The sequence below is a fragment of the Macaca mulatta genome, chromosome 15 (genome assembly GCF_049350105.2).
Source record: "Macaca mulatta isolate MMU2019108-1 chromosome 15, T2T-MMU8v2.0, whole genome shotgun sequence".
Classification (NCBI taxonomy): Eukaryota; Metazoa; Chordata; class Mammalia; order Primates; family Cercopithecidae; genus Macaca; species Macaca mulatta.
In genome coordinates, this window is record NC_133420.1 from 36483862 (window position 1) to 36499385 (window position 15524).

The 15524-nt window shown below is 53.4% G+C and overlaps 1 protein-coding gene and 1 long non-coding RNA gene across 44 annotated transcripts in view; one reads left to right on the plus strand and one right to left on the minus strand.

The window, feature by feature from the left end:
• Positions 1-15524, minus strand: part of DAB2IP (DAB2 interacting protein) — a 216321-nt gene that overhangs the window by 78157 nt on the left and 122640 nt on the right. For all 43 annotated transcript variants that reach the window (XR_013405610.1, XR_013405614.1, XR_013405616.1 and 40 more), the window contains exon 3: positions 6572-6705. Coding sequence is in view for 23 of the 43 variants with exons in the window: in XM_077968100.1 (XP_077824226.1) it covers positions 6572-6705 (134 nt within the window). In the remaining 20 variants the exon portion in view is untranslated. The remainder of the gene's footprint in view (positions 1-6571; positions 6706-15524) is intronic.
• On the plus strand, positions 4831-8083 carry LOC144335143 (uncharacterized). Its single transcript, XR_013405618.1, has 3 exons — positions 4831-4910; positions 5472-5911; positions 7558-8083. It is a non-coding gene; the product is annotated as an uncharacterized LOC144335143 (long non-coding RNA).

The window sequence follows — 15524 nt, forward strand, 5'->3', positions numbered from 1 at the left end:
GTCACCAAGCCGACCGGGGGAGCTGGATGCTTTTCCCTCTTGCCTTTTTGGTCTCTTACGATCTCCTCCAGTTTTGTTATGTGGCCTTCTAAAACAGCCATCAATTAGAGCCTGGTAATTAACTTTCTGGTTCAAGTAATATTTTGCAAAGGAATTGCATTAAAGAGTCCATTTGCATATTCTAATACAGGGCCTGGAAATAGGCAGGGCTACCTGGAGGAGAATGGAAGCGGTCCCAAAGCACCCCTCAGGCCTGGCACCTGGGCCTGAGCTCTGCCTGGTAACTGAAGGTGAGAGTGGAGGCAAAGAGTTGCTGTCCGAGAAATTCTCCCCAAGAAGGTGGGGTGCTTATTCACACAACGGCCGGCTCAGTGTCCATGCATCCAGACAGAAAGTGCACACATGCACACAGGGATGCACGCGAGTGCTCAGAGAATATACTATACACACAGATACAACAGGGTATACGTACACAGACATGTACAAACAACTGGTAGATGTATACCCAAGAAGAAAACACACGATAATAACAATAGTAGACAACACTTATAATGAACACACAGATTGAATCGTATATGCAATTGCCTGTATTTGGCCTCCAAAAACAGCTACTTTACACAGTCTCACCCCATATGATGTGACCCAGGCACTGTTCCAAATACTTCACCTGTATTAACTCAATTAAATGCACAGACATGTACAAGGACATTAACATATAATATACACACCACTTCATGAGGACAGGTGCACACTTGCAACACATACAAAAAACGTACACATACATTTGCTTGTGCAGAGAAAGGCTTCTCCAGCCTTTCTTTGAGGTTTTGAAACCTCAGCCTTGCTGATCCCACTCTCACTAGCTAATTTCCACCGTTCCTAAAAATATTGCCCAGCTCGGATCTTGGGAAGTTACACAAGGGAGCTGCAGATCTAAAAGGAAGGCTATAAAAATGAGAAAGCAAAAAATAAATTGATTCTTCTATACGTCCAGGTCGTATTCTGTGGCTTTCCCCTTCCTCTCTAGAGATGAGACTCAGAATCATGTGCTCCTGTGCTGGTCAGCCCTGCCCCCAAAGGTGCCCATGGGGCTCAAGTACAATGCTGCAGTAGACAGGGGATCTGGTTCCAATGCCTGGCTTCTGCATAGGCCCCACCTCCACGCCTTTGACTGTATGCCTCAGTTTTCCTGGCCATAGAACAACCCTTTCACTGCTTACCTACCCTACAGGGCAGAAGACCTCTTAAAGTGCTGTGTAAATACAGGGCCTCCTTATGAATGATGGGATTAGGAATTAAACCTGATTTACTTATGGAGCGGAGAGGAGGGGAGGAGAGGATGAAAGAAAAAGGGAGAGGGAGGAGGAGGGGAGAGCCAGGTGAGCCTTCCTTGCAGGTAATTAATGAGTTCCCTGTCATATCTCTTGGAAGGCAGAGGCTCATTTAACATACAGGATCCACCTACATGGGACCTCTCCAAGCTGAGGAAGACCAAACAGGGCAACCAAGAATCCTGCAAGAGGCTTGTCAGAACACTCAGGCAAAGGACAGGAACAGACAAGTCTCAAAAGAAGCACTGCCACTGGCCATGAAACTCAGGAAAGCACTATTCAATCACCAACAAGCAAATGAATGCAAATTAAAAAAAAAAAAAAATGCCCTTTTTCTGCCTATCCAAATGACAAAGACTTTTATTGATGACATCCAACGTTTTGAAGGGTGTGAGGAAACAGGTAAGCACTCTCAAAAATCACTGGGGAGGGGTATGAATTATTACAGGTTTTCGGTGGGTGACATTTTTCTAAGAAAAACCTCTAACTATTCATATTTTTTGACCTAGTAATTCTGTTTCCTAAGACTTTATCCTTTGGGAAAAATCGGAAACATAGGCAAAGATATTCAAGGATTTAAATCCCAGTGTCATTTTTAATCAAGAAAAACTAGACATAACCTAAATGCCTAAGTGATTAAAAACAAGTATGACCCAAACAGAAGATGGAACAATGAACTTTTAAAACTGATTATTAACACACACGAGAGCTTTGCTTTCCCAGGTGTAGGCAGCAATCCCTAGGAAAATGTCTTGTGCCCTAGGTAATAATGGCTGTTTCTTATGTTTAAGGCAATAGCGATCCTTCTTACAGCTCGATTCACCTTACCAGGCACAGCAACATCTATTATCTCTTGAACCTCAGGATGAGGCCACATGATTGCTGATTATTCCCACACTGTGGATGAGAAAACTGAGGCTTACCAAGATGAGGTGACTTAAACTTACCAATATTAACTGAAAACCTATGACATATTAATCTAACCTCTTTCACGCATTAATTAAATTTTAGAAACATTTAAGAAATGTGCAAGACCCAGTGTTAAATGCTAAGGAAACAGCACTGAACCGGACAATTTCTATGAAAAGTATGCTAAATTTATTAATGTTAATGTCTTCAACGACATGATTATCATCATGCCCATTCTGCAGATGAGCAAACTGAGGCTTCGAAAGGTTACGTGACTTGCCCCAGGAATACCTGGCTTCAAATCCAAAGATCACATGCATCCCATTACTCCTGGAAATTGTCTAAACTGCACTATCATCTTGACATCACCACATTAGACAGACTAGTCCCCAGAAAAAGGACCAGGCCCTCCCTGTCTATAGTAGGGGAGGGAACAAGGGCAAGAAACACCAGACATGGATGCCCAGCCCTGCCTGCACCTCCTGTCAGCAACCAAAGCAGGAAAATAGACCCTAACTTCCATTTCCCCTGTTTCTCATCAACCTTCTTCACGCTCCCTCCTCCAGGGACTGTCTCACCACAAGGGGCAGAATTGATTCCTGCCTACTCAGGTCCAGGTGAGGGTCCCTGGAAGCTGCCATCCCCAACATCCAAGTACTGTATCTCCCTCCCTAGTCCCATATCATTTGGAATTCCACCATTAGCAACTTTCAGGTGTGGGAACACCAGCCAGCACACACATACTCTGGAAGGGGGAATCGATCCCTAACTCCACACAGAGCAGCCTTGCCTTCCTGCACCAAAGCTGCCTGCGTTTATGAGCTAAGCCCTGCACCAGGATGACTGGGAAGAGTTTGATGGGGGTACAGATGATTTAGAGTAACTACTGTGTAAGTTTAGACAGGTAGCATGCCAAAGGAGACACATTCCCAGCAGGTGTGGAGGGCTAGAGTCACCCAGAAACAGCGTCAGGAAAGACAAGGAATGAGGAAAGCATAATATTGCCAGCTGACCCTCCTAGATCCTCAGTAACATTAATAAATAAATGAATGACTTGGAAATTATCCTCTGGGCTGGCAGAACCACATCCTCTATATCACTTTTACCAACATTAAAACAGCCCCGTAAATGAAGCGGCAGCATTTCCAGTCTGCAAAATGAAGATGCTTTTGCCAGCGCACCTTTCACCTGGAAAGCGCTCCAAGCAGCATGTATTTCTGTTATCCAGGAGAAACGATCACCTGTCCTTGGTGCTTATTGCCAAAGCCTCTGAAGAAGAAATGAGTGTCTGAGGGACCCAGAGACTGTGGAGACCAGCTGGCAACCACCCCTGAGGCTGTTTCAGAAGAGTAAGTCCGAAGGCTTAAGCTTGTCCTACAGCCCCCAGCCCCCAGAGCCCAGCTGTGCCCACCAAGCCCTGCCTGGCCTGACCCCAGCCTCACAACCAGATAGCAACCCTTAATCCCAACCAGCCAGGTTTGGCATCCCCACCCCTGAAACCAACTCCTTTTCCAGGGAGCCAAAAAAATCCCAGCACAGAACCAACTGGTTTCCAACCTCCAGATGAGAGAATTCCAGCGCAAAAAAACCACCTCCCCAACACAGCAGCTTTCGGAGCACACAGACAGCATTCAACAAAGCCTCTTCAGCAGCCATATAAACCAGATTCATCCAAAGTCAGAACTCAAGTGGCCACCCCAGAGTGCCCCGTGCCACTCATCTACATGGGAAGGCCATGGGGACCAGGGCTCCGGCTTGACCACCTAGAAGCCTGCACCCTCCCTCCCACTCCTGTCCCCACCCATTCACTGAGGCTAGCGTCTTGGCACTTACCCTCTCCCCAACCAGAGGCATGGCAGCCAGTGGGGGTCCCATGGAGCCAGGACACAACCCTTCCTCGCTGCTAAGCCAAGCCAGAGGCAGCCTGTCCTGCCCTCCCAGCCTTCAACAGCACAACCACACCACATCAGAGCAGGGAGAGGTACCGCTCCACTCATCCAGGTTTGGCCATGAGCTGGAGGGGCGGGCGGGGTCACCATAGCTGTTTTTACTCACTGAACTCCAAATAGGATGACTCCAGGGACAGCCCCAGAGAAATTTCTGCCCATCCATCCCAGCAGCAGCCGACGAATCTATTCCTAAGCAAAGCAGCAAATCAGGAGACCCCAGTCCTGGGAAAGCCTATTTCAGCTCCAAGGCTGGGTAGAGGGATTTCAAACCCAGTCTTTCTGACTGTCCATGGGAAATCTAGGCTCCCTTCCTGTGCCAGAGAAGCCACCAAGCCAGATTTTGTTTATAGAAAATTAAAAAGACAATTCCACACCGCTGCCAGTGACATTCTGCTCCAACCGCTACTGTTTCCTACCGTTTCCTACCGTTTCCAGAAACAGGCTTGTAGTTTCACTCCCAACCCCCACTCTGCGCCCCTTCAGCATGTGGCAAGGCTGACCTGAGGCCAAGCAGGGCAGGACCTGCAGGAGGTCGTCTCGACCATGCCCTGACCTCTGGCTAGGGTGGCCAGCCAGCACTTGGCGGGGTACAGGCTTCCCGCTGTAAGGAGGTAAACATGACATGCATGCCGCCTGCTCCCGGGAGAGCAGACACTCTGAGGCCGGACTGCCTGCTGTCTCTCCTGTTCCCCGGACAACCACCACATGCACACAAAAGGGGGTACGTACACAAGCCCCCGCATGCGGGTGCAGAGGGTCCTGACCCCCGCCAAGGAAAGCGCGGAGAAGGGCATGTTCCTGGGGAAGAGAGCCGAAGGCAGGGGCCGGGCGGAGGGAGGAAGGCAGCAAACCGGGTGGCCTGCCGCCCAGACAATAACAAAGATGGGAAGCGAGATTTTCAAAGACGCAGTGACTGCACCCAGCGTTGAGCTCTGGCCTGGCTGCATCTTCCTGCCAGGGCACGCCTGGTCCCCTGGGGCACCAGAGCCATCAGAGAAAGGCTGAGGGTCCCGCCTCAGGCTGGGCTTGGCAGCTGGGGTAGGAAATCAGCTGCAGGCAGTGGTGAGGATGCACTGGAGAGCGCTGCTCTGGGCCGATGGAAATTAAAGGTCTAGCCATTCTACTGGGAGGTGGGAGTGTTACTCTCCAGGAAGATGCTAGGGGTCAGTTAAACAGTCACTCAACCTTGGGCAGGAGTTGGGCTATAACTTGTACTCCTCTGCCTGCTAGAACCAAGGAGGAGGGGAGAGAGATTTTCATGCTACCTATGCCTCCCCTACAGGGAGTGCCAACACGGATACAGCCCTACGAAGGCAGATGCCAGTGGTCTGAGATGTTCGGGCTAAATGCTGAAAAGACTCCTCGGTGCTTGCCCGTACTTTCACCTCCACAGGCTGGGCAGGGACACGTTCTAACTGGCACCAGAATCCATCACCATGCCTGTGCCTAAGTGGAAAGGTGCCTGTGGCTGGCACCGCTCGAGGAGGACCTGGGCCCTGAGAGGCTGTGTCCGCCCAGTGCCCCCTGGAGGACAGGATGGCTTGCCCTTGCGAGCTGAAGCCCGCTCCATTGCCAGCGTCTCCCCGGCAGGTTGAACCACCTCCTCCTCCTCCCTCTCCCTTTCTGCCCCATCAGCCACCTCCCCGCGGAATTTCCACACCTGCTCCCGGCTGGCCCAGGAGAAGGAAACAGAAAGCAGGAGACACCCCTGAGAGTGGAGAGGTGAGGAAGGGAGGGAAGAAGCTGCCTAGGCTGGAGAGGAGGCGGCCCTGGCTCCCCAGCCTCAGGCTGTGCCCCCAGCTCAGGGCCTGGGCACTGCCCGCTCTGCTAGCCCCGGCCCCCAGCGGACGGAGCACGCGCCCTACTTGGAGCAGATGTGCCCCCTAAGTGGCCCAGCCCCCTGCTCCTCCCCTCCAGATGTTCACCCTTCCCCTCACCACGAGCAGCGCCCGGTCTCGGCCAAACCTGGCCGAAAATGCCTTTTGTATCTGATACCCAGAGGCTCCTGAGGCAGGGGGATGGGTCCTGGGGGCGGAGGCGCCACTTCCGTCCCCGGTTCGGGCACCGCACGGCCCGGGAAACAATGCCCACCTCGGACAGGCGAGGCAGGACTTCTCCGCGAGGGCACTTCGCGCCCGGCCTCGCCGGGGGCCGCCGCGGGCACCCTCTGCTCTCCTCTCTTCACCCCGGAGGGAGGCGCAGGGTCCTCCCCTCGGGCCCCCCAGTCCGGCCCAGGTGGCCCCACAAGTTCCCAGCAGGCGGCGTGGGGTCCCCTCCCCCATGTGGCTCGTCCCGGGCCGGGCTCGCGCTTTGTCCCCGCGCCCTCAGGGGCGCAGCCCGGGGCGGCGGCGCGGGGGGACCCGGCGGCGGCGGCGGGCTCACCTCTCATTGTCCGCGGCGGCGGCGGCGGCGCTCCGGAACCCCGGCAGGATGTGGCGGAAGCTGTGGTTGCGGTCCAGCTTGGGCTGGCTCTTGGTGCGCTTGATGGAGCCCTTGAGGCGGCGGCTGAGGAAGCCCTGCGCACGGGGCGACAAGAAGGGGAAGGGGAGGCGGGGTTAGCGCGGCGGCGGCGGGCCGGGACCCGCGCGGGACCCGCACCCTTGCTGGGCGGCCGCGCGGCCGAGGGCGGGCCGGGCTCGGGCTCGGCCCCAGCAGCTCGCGGCCCGCGCCGCCCGCCCGCCCGCCGACCGAGCGCCGACGGCCCGGCCCGCGCAGCGCGGCCCAGCCCACCCCGCCCGCCACGTCGCCCCCGCCCCCTAAGCCGCTGTTGCCATGGCGACGCCGAGCCGAGCCGCGCCGACCGCTGCCGAGGCTGCCCGAGCCCCCCGGGCGTCCCGGCGAGGGGGAGTACCGGGACGAGGGGGCGGGGCTGCGGAGGGGCGGAGACCCCCGGGGAACGCCAGGGCCGGCCGCCCCACTCACCTCCCCGCCGCCTCCAAGCTCGTCCTCCCAGAGCGAGGTCACACCCCCCACCACCCACCAGGAGGAATCCACGCCCCCTACCCCGTCGGGGATTGACAAAGCACCTTCCTCCGCTGCGAGGTCGCTGCTCTCAGCCCCCGGTGGTACCGATGAGAGCGGGCGCGTGGTCGGCTGAGGCGCCGGCTGGCCTGCGCCTGGCAGTGCCCTGGCCACCTAGACCCCGATCCCGGGCGACATTCCCTCCCAGAGCGGCAGTCGCTTGATGTCAGTGTGGGGCCCCTGCCCGGAACGTTGTATGTACCCCAGCAAGGACAACCATCTTGGGGAAAGGATCCTTAGCGCCCAGCTCAGGGAGGGGCCCGATGAGCTGAAGGGTTTGCTGAGTATCCCCATTAAAAGCTTCAAGATTTGGGGAACCTTATTCAGGCCATTTATCCACCTACCAGGTTGCACCGACTGAGAACAGAGCTTAATCCCCCACCTCCCCCATCCCAAGAGCTCCTGGTCTGATGGAAGAGACAGAGGAGACAGGCGTTCAATACACACAGGTCGAACCAATCTTCCCTTTACAGGTGACGGGAGAGATGTGGGGGCCCCAGGGGACACAGCCTGGGTCCTGCCAGGCTTGGAACCTACAGGAAGCTTGAGGGAGAGGAAAACTGGAGGAGGGGGAGCCCTCTAAGGAGGGGGGGCTCTGGGGGCCACCCACCTCAGTCTCAACTCCAGGTTGCAAGTGGGATATTAATTTAATTTGAGGTTAATGTATATAATCCAAATACCACATTCCATCCATCCCAAAATAAAGTGTCAGTTTGGCAGCCCTCTCTGTGTCCAAGAGGAGCAGTGGATGTTTGCCACAGGCCCTGGGCTGCATCTGTCCATCTTCAACATGAGAAGGTCAAACATGTGCTGTACAAGTCATCTCATGTCACCCGCACAGAGAGAAAATGACAGAAAAACATTCTCTGCAAATGAAGAGGCTTGCTCAGACAGGTAAAATGACTCATCCAAGGACACCCAGCTTCTGGGCCTGGCTAATTCGAGAGCTTTCAAGATTTCCCTTTTCCTATCTTTCTCCCTCTGCCTTTTCCTTCTTCCTCAGCCTTTCGTATCCACAGGAGAACTACCCCTGTGGCCACCTGTTGGGATTCTGCATGTCCTTAAAGGCCCAGCTGAAATACTACCTCACCAGAAGGCCATCCCAGGCAGTGGAGTCCAAATGCCCCTCACCTCTGCAGCCTGGAATTATCGATCAGGGTATTCTAATCAGCTGCCACAAATATCTCTTAGGTATTAGGGGCTGCAGGAGGGATCCTTCTCCAGAGGCGTGACCCATAGACAAGGCAAGGCTTAATGCAGAGGGACCGCAAATGGTGGCAGGTCAGGGGAGCACTAGGCTCTCTGGGACACACGGCATGGAGGCAGAGGCCTGCACCTCTTCGTGAGCTCTGAGCTCTCCCAACCTCCACCTCTTGCCAGGTATAGGGGAGGGGGCTGCACCTGGTTAATTTGGATGGGTTCTCTTCTCCCAGGGGTTGTGGTCAAGCAAGTTATACCAATGGGCTTGTACTTTTTCTTGGTTTTTATTTTCTACACTGATGAAAATTTCATAGTTTTTGCAATCTTGAGGTACGAAGAACAAAGAAGCATGTTTCACAATTTATGTAGCTCATTCTAGAGCAATATTGATGGCTTTATCCTATTTCTGAGTTAAAAAAAAAAGTTTTCCCCCCTCTAGGAGGTTTGATGCACATGTGCTACTTCCTCTTCCCCACTCCACCCCCTGTGACTCTACTTAATGTTCCTCTGACAAGCAGCCTCCTCCTTAAAGCCTACTCAGAATGGTACCTCCCCCACCCAAACTGACAATGACCTTGGGGACTCCTAATACCCTGTCATATTCACTCTTTCACCTTAATGAGAGCCATTATGTGCTAGACACAGTAGCAAAGATAGCCATGAACATTATGGAGTGAGCAGTGTATGGATATTCAAGAGGTCAGGGAGCTCAGATCATGAGAAAAGAGATTCTTCCAGGGAACAGAGAGTGTTCCCATTGACCCACCCACCCATCATATCACACATCCACCTAGAGACCTGTGTCCCTCAGATAACTCAGCTCAGGACCCTGCATATGACAGGCTTAACAAATACTCATCATCTTGGAAAGCCACTACCAAAAGGGGACTCAGATGCAAAGGCTGCATTACAGGGTGACTGGGGACCAGAGTAGGGAAGGGACTTCCCCAAGGTCACAAAGCAAAGTTAATCAAGGACCACGGACTCCAGTCCTCTGCTCTGCCCAGCCAGACAGCTTGTTGCTCTCCTTCATGGGGGTGGAGGGCCAAGGGCGTCCTCTCCCTCATCGCCAGATGAAGGGAGGCAAACCTTTTCTGCTGTCCCTTCAGAGGCAGCTCCTGGGACTTGATTTCCGGAGGCAGCTATAGCCCCGAACTTGGGAAGAGGGGTTGACTGGTCTTCAGGTCAGAAACTCTTATTCTAGACTCAAGACAACCTTTAATTGAGGGGCAGTTGGCAAATCATTCAGTCAAACAGGGTTCTTGATACCCACTTTCCGGGACCGCAGTGGAGCCCGCTGACAGCCCAGTGGCTAAGAACCAAGTCAAACCCAGCTCCACACACCCCTCACTGCAAAAGAAGACAGTTAAGGCCCCTTGCCTCTCTGTGAAATGGATGGGGGGCTGCAGTGAGGATTAAACTGGCAGATAAAAGCTGATAAAGCTGCCAGGCACAGTGGCTCACGCCTGTAATCCCAGCACTTTGGGAGGCAGAGGCAGGTAGATCACCTGAGGTCAGGAGTTCAAGACCAGCCTGGCCAAAATGGCAAAACCCCATCTCTACTAAAAATACAAAAATTTGCCAGGTGTGGTGGCACGAGCGTGTATCCCAGCTACTCGGGAGGCTGAGGCAGGAGAATCGCGTGAACCCGGAGGTGGAGGTTGTAGTGAGCCAAGATTGCGTCACTGCACTTCAGCCTGGGTGACAAAACAAGATTCCATCTTGGGGAAAAAAAAAAAAAAAAATGATAAAGCTGTAGGCTCAGAGTGTAGCAGACAGTAAGTGCTCAACAAAAGCTACGTGGAATTCCCATATACATGTACAGGACTATTAAAACACTCCATTTGTAGTGACATGTATTGGGCCTAGCTCATCTGCAAGGATTATAGGTGGTCCCCATGATCACTCCCTTGCCCACTGACAGACTCTGACCCCCTAGCCACACCCCCTAAGGCCTGGCTGTATCCCACTTCTCCTGCAGATGGCCCTGGACCACAGGAGCCCATCCTTGCTGACCATTCTCACTGGACAGCTCTAGCCCTCTCACATCGCTTGGCCTCAAATCTTCATTCAGACAAGCTGTGGGCCGATTACTGGCCCTCTCTGAGCCTCAGTGTCCCTATGTGTAAAATCAACTGATGATGATACCTACTTTATGAGACCCTGGGAAGGATGAAGTACGATGTCGCCAGAAAGACAGTAACTATTAAGCAACTACACACAGTAGTAGGTTTATTGCAACCAATACTGATGTTGGCTGAGCACCATCACCTCTTTTTGCCCCAATGGGTAAATGACCACCAAGGGTGGGAGTCTGTCTGGGCTTTCCAGACAGGAGCCTGCGGGCTGTCCAGCAGGGGGGATGGAGACATGAATGAACATGCTTGCAAAATGATTCTGGAGCCACAGAATGTCATCCAGTTTGGTAGTTTTGAACTCTTTTAAACAAGAACTTTTTTTTGTTTTCCTAAAGCAACCTCACAGAGACTCCCGATGTCCAAAGTGCACAGGCAGGCAGGGCTGCTCAGGTGGAGGCCTCAGCTTTCATTCACTGGAGCAAGGACTGATGTCTAAAGCTCAGCAAGCAGCCTACACAGTCCGCGGGGACCCGAGGCTCCCTCCCCAGATGCGGCACTCTGCCTCTATTAAGGCAGCCCATGTCCCCGTCTACTTGTCAGGCAGCTGTGCCATGGCGCTGAGGTCAACTAAGGCCTCAGGGCTTTTGCACAAGGCTGCTGCCTGGTGCCACCTCCCCAGCTCATTCCCTGATGGCTGGGCGTGGATAGCTATGTAGCTCTCACCCCTCTCTGTGGATGGCCCACTGCCCATCTGGACATCCTTCCTATGCCAGCTGATCCTTTAGGCCCTAGGCTTCCATCATATCACTGACCAAAGCACAGGGCAGTTTGAGTGGGGGTCAGAGGCCTGGGGGTCTCTGGCTGGAAGGACCCAAGTTCTTAAGCCACTCTCCTACCCCAGTTCCTGCCACTTCACCACCATCCTGACATCTGGCCCACAACCCTGTTCCTTCTCCAGAAGGTCCTGAACGACTTTTTCAAAGCCCTTTCAGAATTCAAGATACGTGATTTCTTCATTTACTCATTTCAATGAATTCCACGTGATGATGATGATATATTACCAGCAATCAAGCTTCTGTTCTGACGAGTCACTCCCACCCTAGGAGAGGACGCCTAGGAGCTCCCAACGCCTCTTATCAGGAATCCCTGGGAGAATAAGGGCTTCAGAATTCAGGATGTTTTGGATTTCCGGGTGGGGAAATGGAAGCTCAGAGAAGTTAAGTCACCTGCTGAAAGTGGCAGAGCTGGGACTATAACCAAGAGAGTTCTGGCCCCTGGGATGGGCAGCGTGGGGACTCCTCCATATAGGGAAACAGAATGGACAGCTCCGATCATCCTCCCCACACTCAGCCCCAGGCACTGTACTAGGCCTCAGGGACCAAAGCCAAGGTGGGAGGGAAGAAAGGGAGGCCCGCTCACTCCCTGAGTGCAGAGCTGTCACACAGGGGCTCCCAGTGAATACCTGGAGGCTCCCCACCCCCAGGGAGGAGAACCTTGCCCAGTGCTGTCCTTGTCTGTGCCTCACTCCCAGCCGAGGAGGCAGTCCCTAGGGAACCAGGGATCTGCATTTCAGCGCCGTCACCTAGACACCCGGGAGCCCCTTGTCACCAATGGTCTCAAAGAAACTGCTTCTCACCTGAATACCAAGCACTGACTGAGCAACATGCCTAGCACAAAGTAGGTGCTCAATCAAAGGCGGGTTCCTTCCCCCAAGCCCAACATCTATTTGTCCTTGCATTCTTCCTCCAGGCCTGTCTTCATCACTCTCTCCCCTTTCAACAGACAGACCTGGGCTGCTGCAGATGGGTAGGTGGGCCTGGCAGAACTTTGTCGCCCGTTGAGCCCTCAGCTGCCCACTGGGGAACCCCAAGACAGTACTCAGGATGGAGGCAGAACCCTGTGGATCCTCCCTCCGCCCAGGCCCGGCTCCTCCCATAGCTGTTTCTAAGGCCCATCCCCAAAGAGAGAGCCTTGGAGAAGGGAGACTATTTTGACAGGCATGTCTCTCAGTATCTTTCTGGGGCTTTGCCCGATTGCCAAAAGCACATCTAAATAAACAGGAAGGGGAGAAGATCCCATCCAGATCCTGCCACCTCTCTCAGCTCCAGGAGGGGAGAAATGCTGAGCGCACGGGCTGGCGGGCTGACCCGACACTGCAGCAGGCTGGTGGGGGCACTAGAAAAGGGCTGGGGTGGTGGGGGTCCTGCTTCCAGAGTCACAGGGTGACAGCCAGGAGGGCCCACAGAGGGCAGCCAGGCTGGTGATACTGAGGAGAAATCTGAGGCCCAGAGGGCAGTGGGACCTGCCCAGCATCACCAGTCGGGGCCATTAGAACCTGGGTCCCCTGCTCCTTGCCCAGTGCTCTTTGTATCTTCAGCATCCACGCTTCAAGAACCTCACAGGCTGCCCTCACTTCCTCTTTCTGGGCCACAGTCTTCCCATCTGCAACACGAGGGGCTGGACTGGGTGATCACCAAGCTCCTTTCCAGTGCTGATATTTGATGATCCTATAAAGTCAGAGCAGCTGCCAGGGCCAGGCTGCCTGGCCCGCCCCAGGCTTGGCACCAACGGCATCAGGGAATTCTCTGGCTTTGCCCGAATCCTTCAGATGTGCCATTCCTCCTGCCCTCGCCTTCCCTGTTCCCGGGTCTCTACCCACGGCAGGCTGCCCAGCTTCTCTGGCCTCCTCCCCTCAAGGGTATGCACCATCAAAGAGGGTCCCAGCTGGAGAATGACTCACTAATGGTGGAATGTCAGACACTGTGACAGGCAAAAGACGGGAGGCATCTTAAACTGGGATTAGGTTAGTGCCTTCCTGGTGGCCACCTATTCACAGGCCACCCTATGCCCATAGACTCCTCCACAATCTCATACCAGTGAGATCGCCACATATTCCGCCTGGAGAAGGTAGCCAGATTACTTAAGTCATACAAAGAAAACCAATTCATAGGCCCTGAGAGCCTTCGGGGAAGCCCCAGGAAGGGGCTGGACCCTGACCCTCCAGGGTCACTGTTGTGTTAAAATACTGCCTGGAAAAACACACTTAAACATGTTCACTTAGAGAAATATACAGGGCCAGAAATATACGCAAGTGCTAGGACAGGCATGCATACAAATACACACAAGAAAGGCATCCCACAAAGAAATGCATGTGTAAGCGTACAAGTACCCCGGTACCACTACACATACAGACACACACAAACACAAACACATTGATCAGCACACACACGAATACACACATACACAGCCATGAAACATACAAGCCAAAATACAAATACACTGAAACAAGCCCATAAATATACATATGTACTCAGCTTTCATCAGGCACCCGCAGAATTGTGCAGACACACAAAACTAAACACACTGGCCCACATGTGCTCAAATTCACAACCAGGAAAGGAAGGGCAAGTGGCCCAGGAAGCTCCAGAGTTGGGAGCCCAGATCTCAGGACCAAGGCAAGAAAACAGCTCTTAACGGCTTCCAAGATAACCCCCTCTGCTTTTCTCGCAGGGCTTCACTTTCTGGCAGTCTTTGAGGACAACTTGTTTGCTCCTCTCACACTCAAAAAGCTTGTCTTTACAGCTCCCTGAACATGTGGCTTTTGCAGTTCTGTTCCCTGGCAAGAGCTGAAGGTCCCTGCCCTAAACATTTCTCCTTCTGCCCATTAGCACAGCTAAAACTCCACCGTTTGACACACCTCTTTAGGTCCTAAGGGTAATTCAATCTCTAGGAATCCCCAGGTAAAATGTAAATAATTTTCATACTTCCCCTGGAAGAGGGTGAAAGCAGGGGATTCCACCACTTAATGGCTACGGGGCTTTGGGCTCATGACTTAACCTTCTATGCCTGTGTCCTCTTCTGTAAAATGAGGACAAAGTGGTTGTGGAGATGCAATGAGATCATGCATGGAAGAAACTTAGCCCATTTCCCTGCATACAATAAATACGAACTGCTGGCATTGCTGTCACGATCACTTTCATTTATCACTTCCTTTGACCACCAGAGACCAGCCCAGCCATTAGCCAGAAGGGCCTGGGCTGTTCCTCCTGCCTGGGAAGGAAGACCCTCCACACCCTTAAGGTACCTCCTCAGTCTTTCCCTTAGAGGCGTCCCCCGATGTCCCCACCCTAGGCCAGGTCTCCCTGTAGACTTACGACAGTTGTAATTATAAGTGTGTTTATTTAGTGCCTCCCCACCCATACTGGCCTGTAAAGCCTCCAGAGCAGGGGCCATGGCAACCTGGGTCTCCAGTGCTGGACACCTGGCAGCTATTCTCTCAATATTTCCTGAATGAATTCACAAATATTTAATGACATAAAAGGAAACAGAGAAAGTGCTCTGCGGGGCTTTTTGAAAGGATTTCACTTGGAAGCAATCTGGGCAGACTTGCTAGAGGAGGCAGCTTTTGACAGCATTTTGGAAACACTGAAGGTGGGACAGCAGGTGGGCTTGCGGAGATTAGCTGGGACAGGATAGCCACATACAGGCATTCTAGGCAGACTCACAGCATAAGCAGAGGTGTAGAGGTAGGACAGTGGGGAGTCTGGCTGTCCAGGGAGGCCCCTAGAGTTGTCACAGGTCCCTCCAGCCTCCCAGTTACACACCACCACCTGAGCCTGGGCTTATAATCCCCTCCCCAGTGCAGACGACACCCAAGTAAAGGGGAACCCTAAGGAACACTGAGAGTCTAGTGGAGGAAAAAGAGGGGAGCCCAGATTTGAAGAGGGTGAAGGTGAAGTTGGGAGGGGAGCTGAGGATGTCGGCAGGGCCCTCCTGGTATCTGCCAGTGCCCAGGATTGGGCAGGCATCAGTGAACAGAAACCAGTTACGCATTCCCAAGATCTCAGCTTGGGATGTGACAACCCAGAGCAGCCAGGGAGTGACTCATTGTCCCATAAATCCTCCAGCTGGCACCTGCCTTAGCATAATAAGCCTGTCCCAGAGGTCTGGATGGCTACAAACACCTCATCACCTCTTTAAGCTCTCAGTCAGCCCTGGCCGTGGGATGGGGTGGGGAGTTGGACACCCAGGGCCAC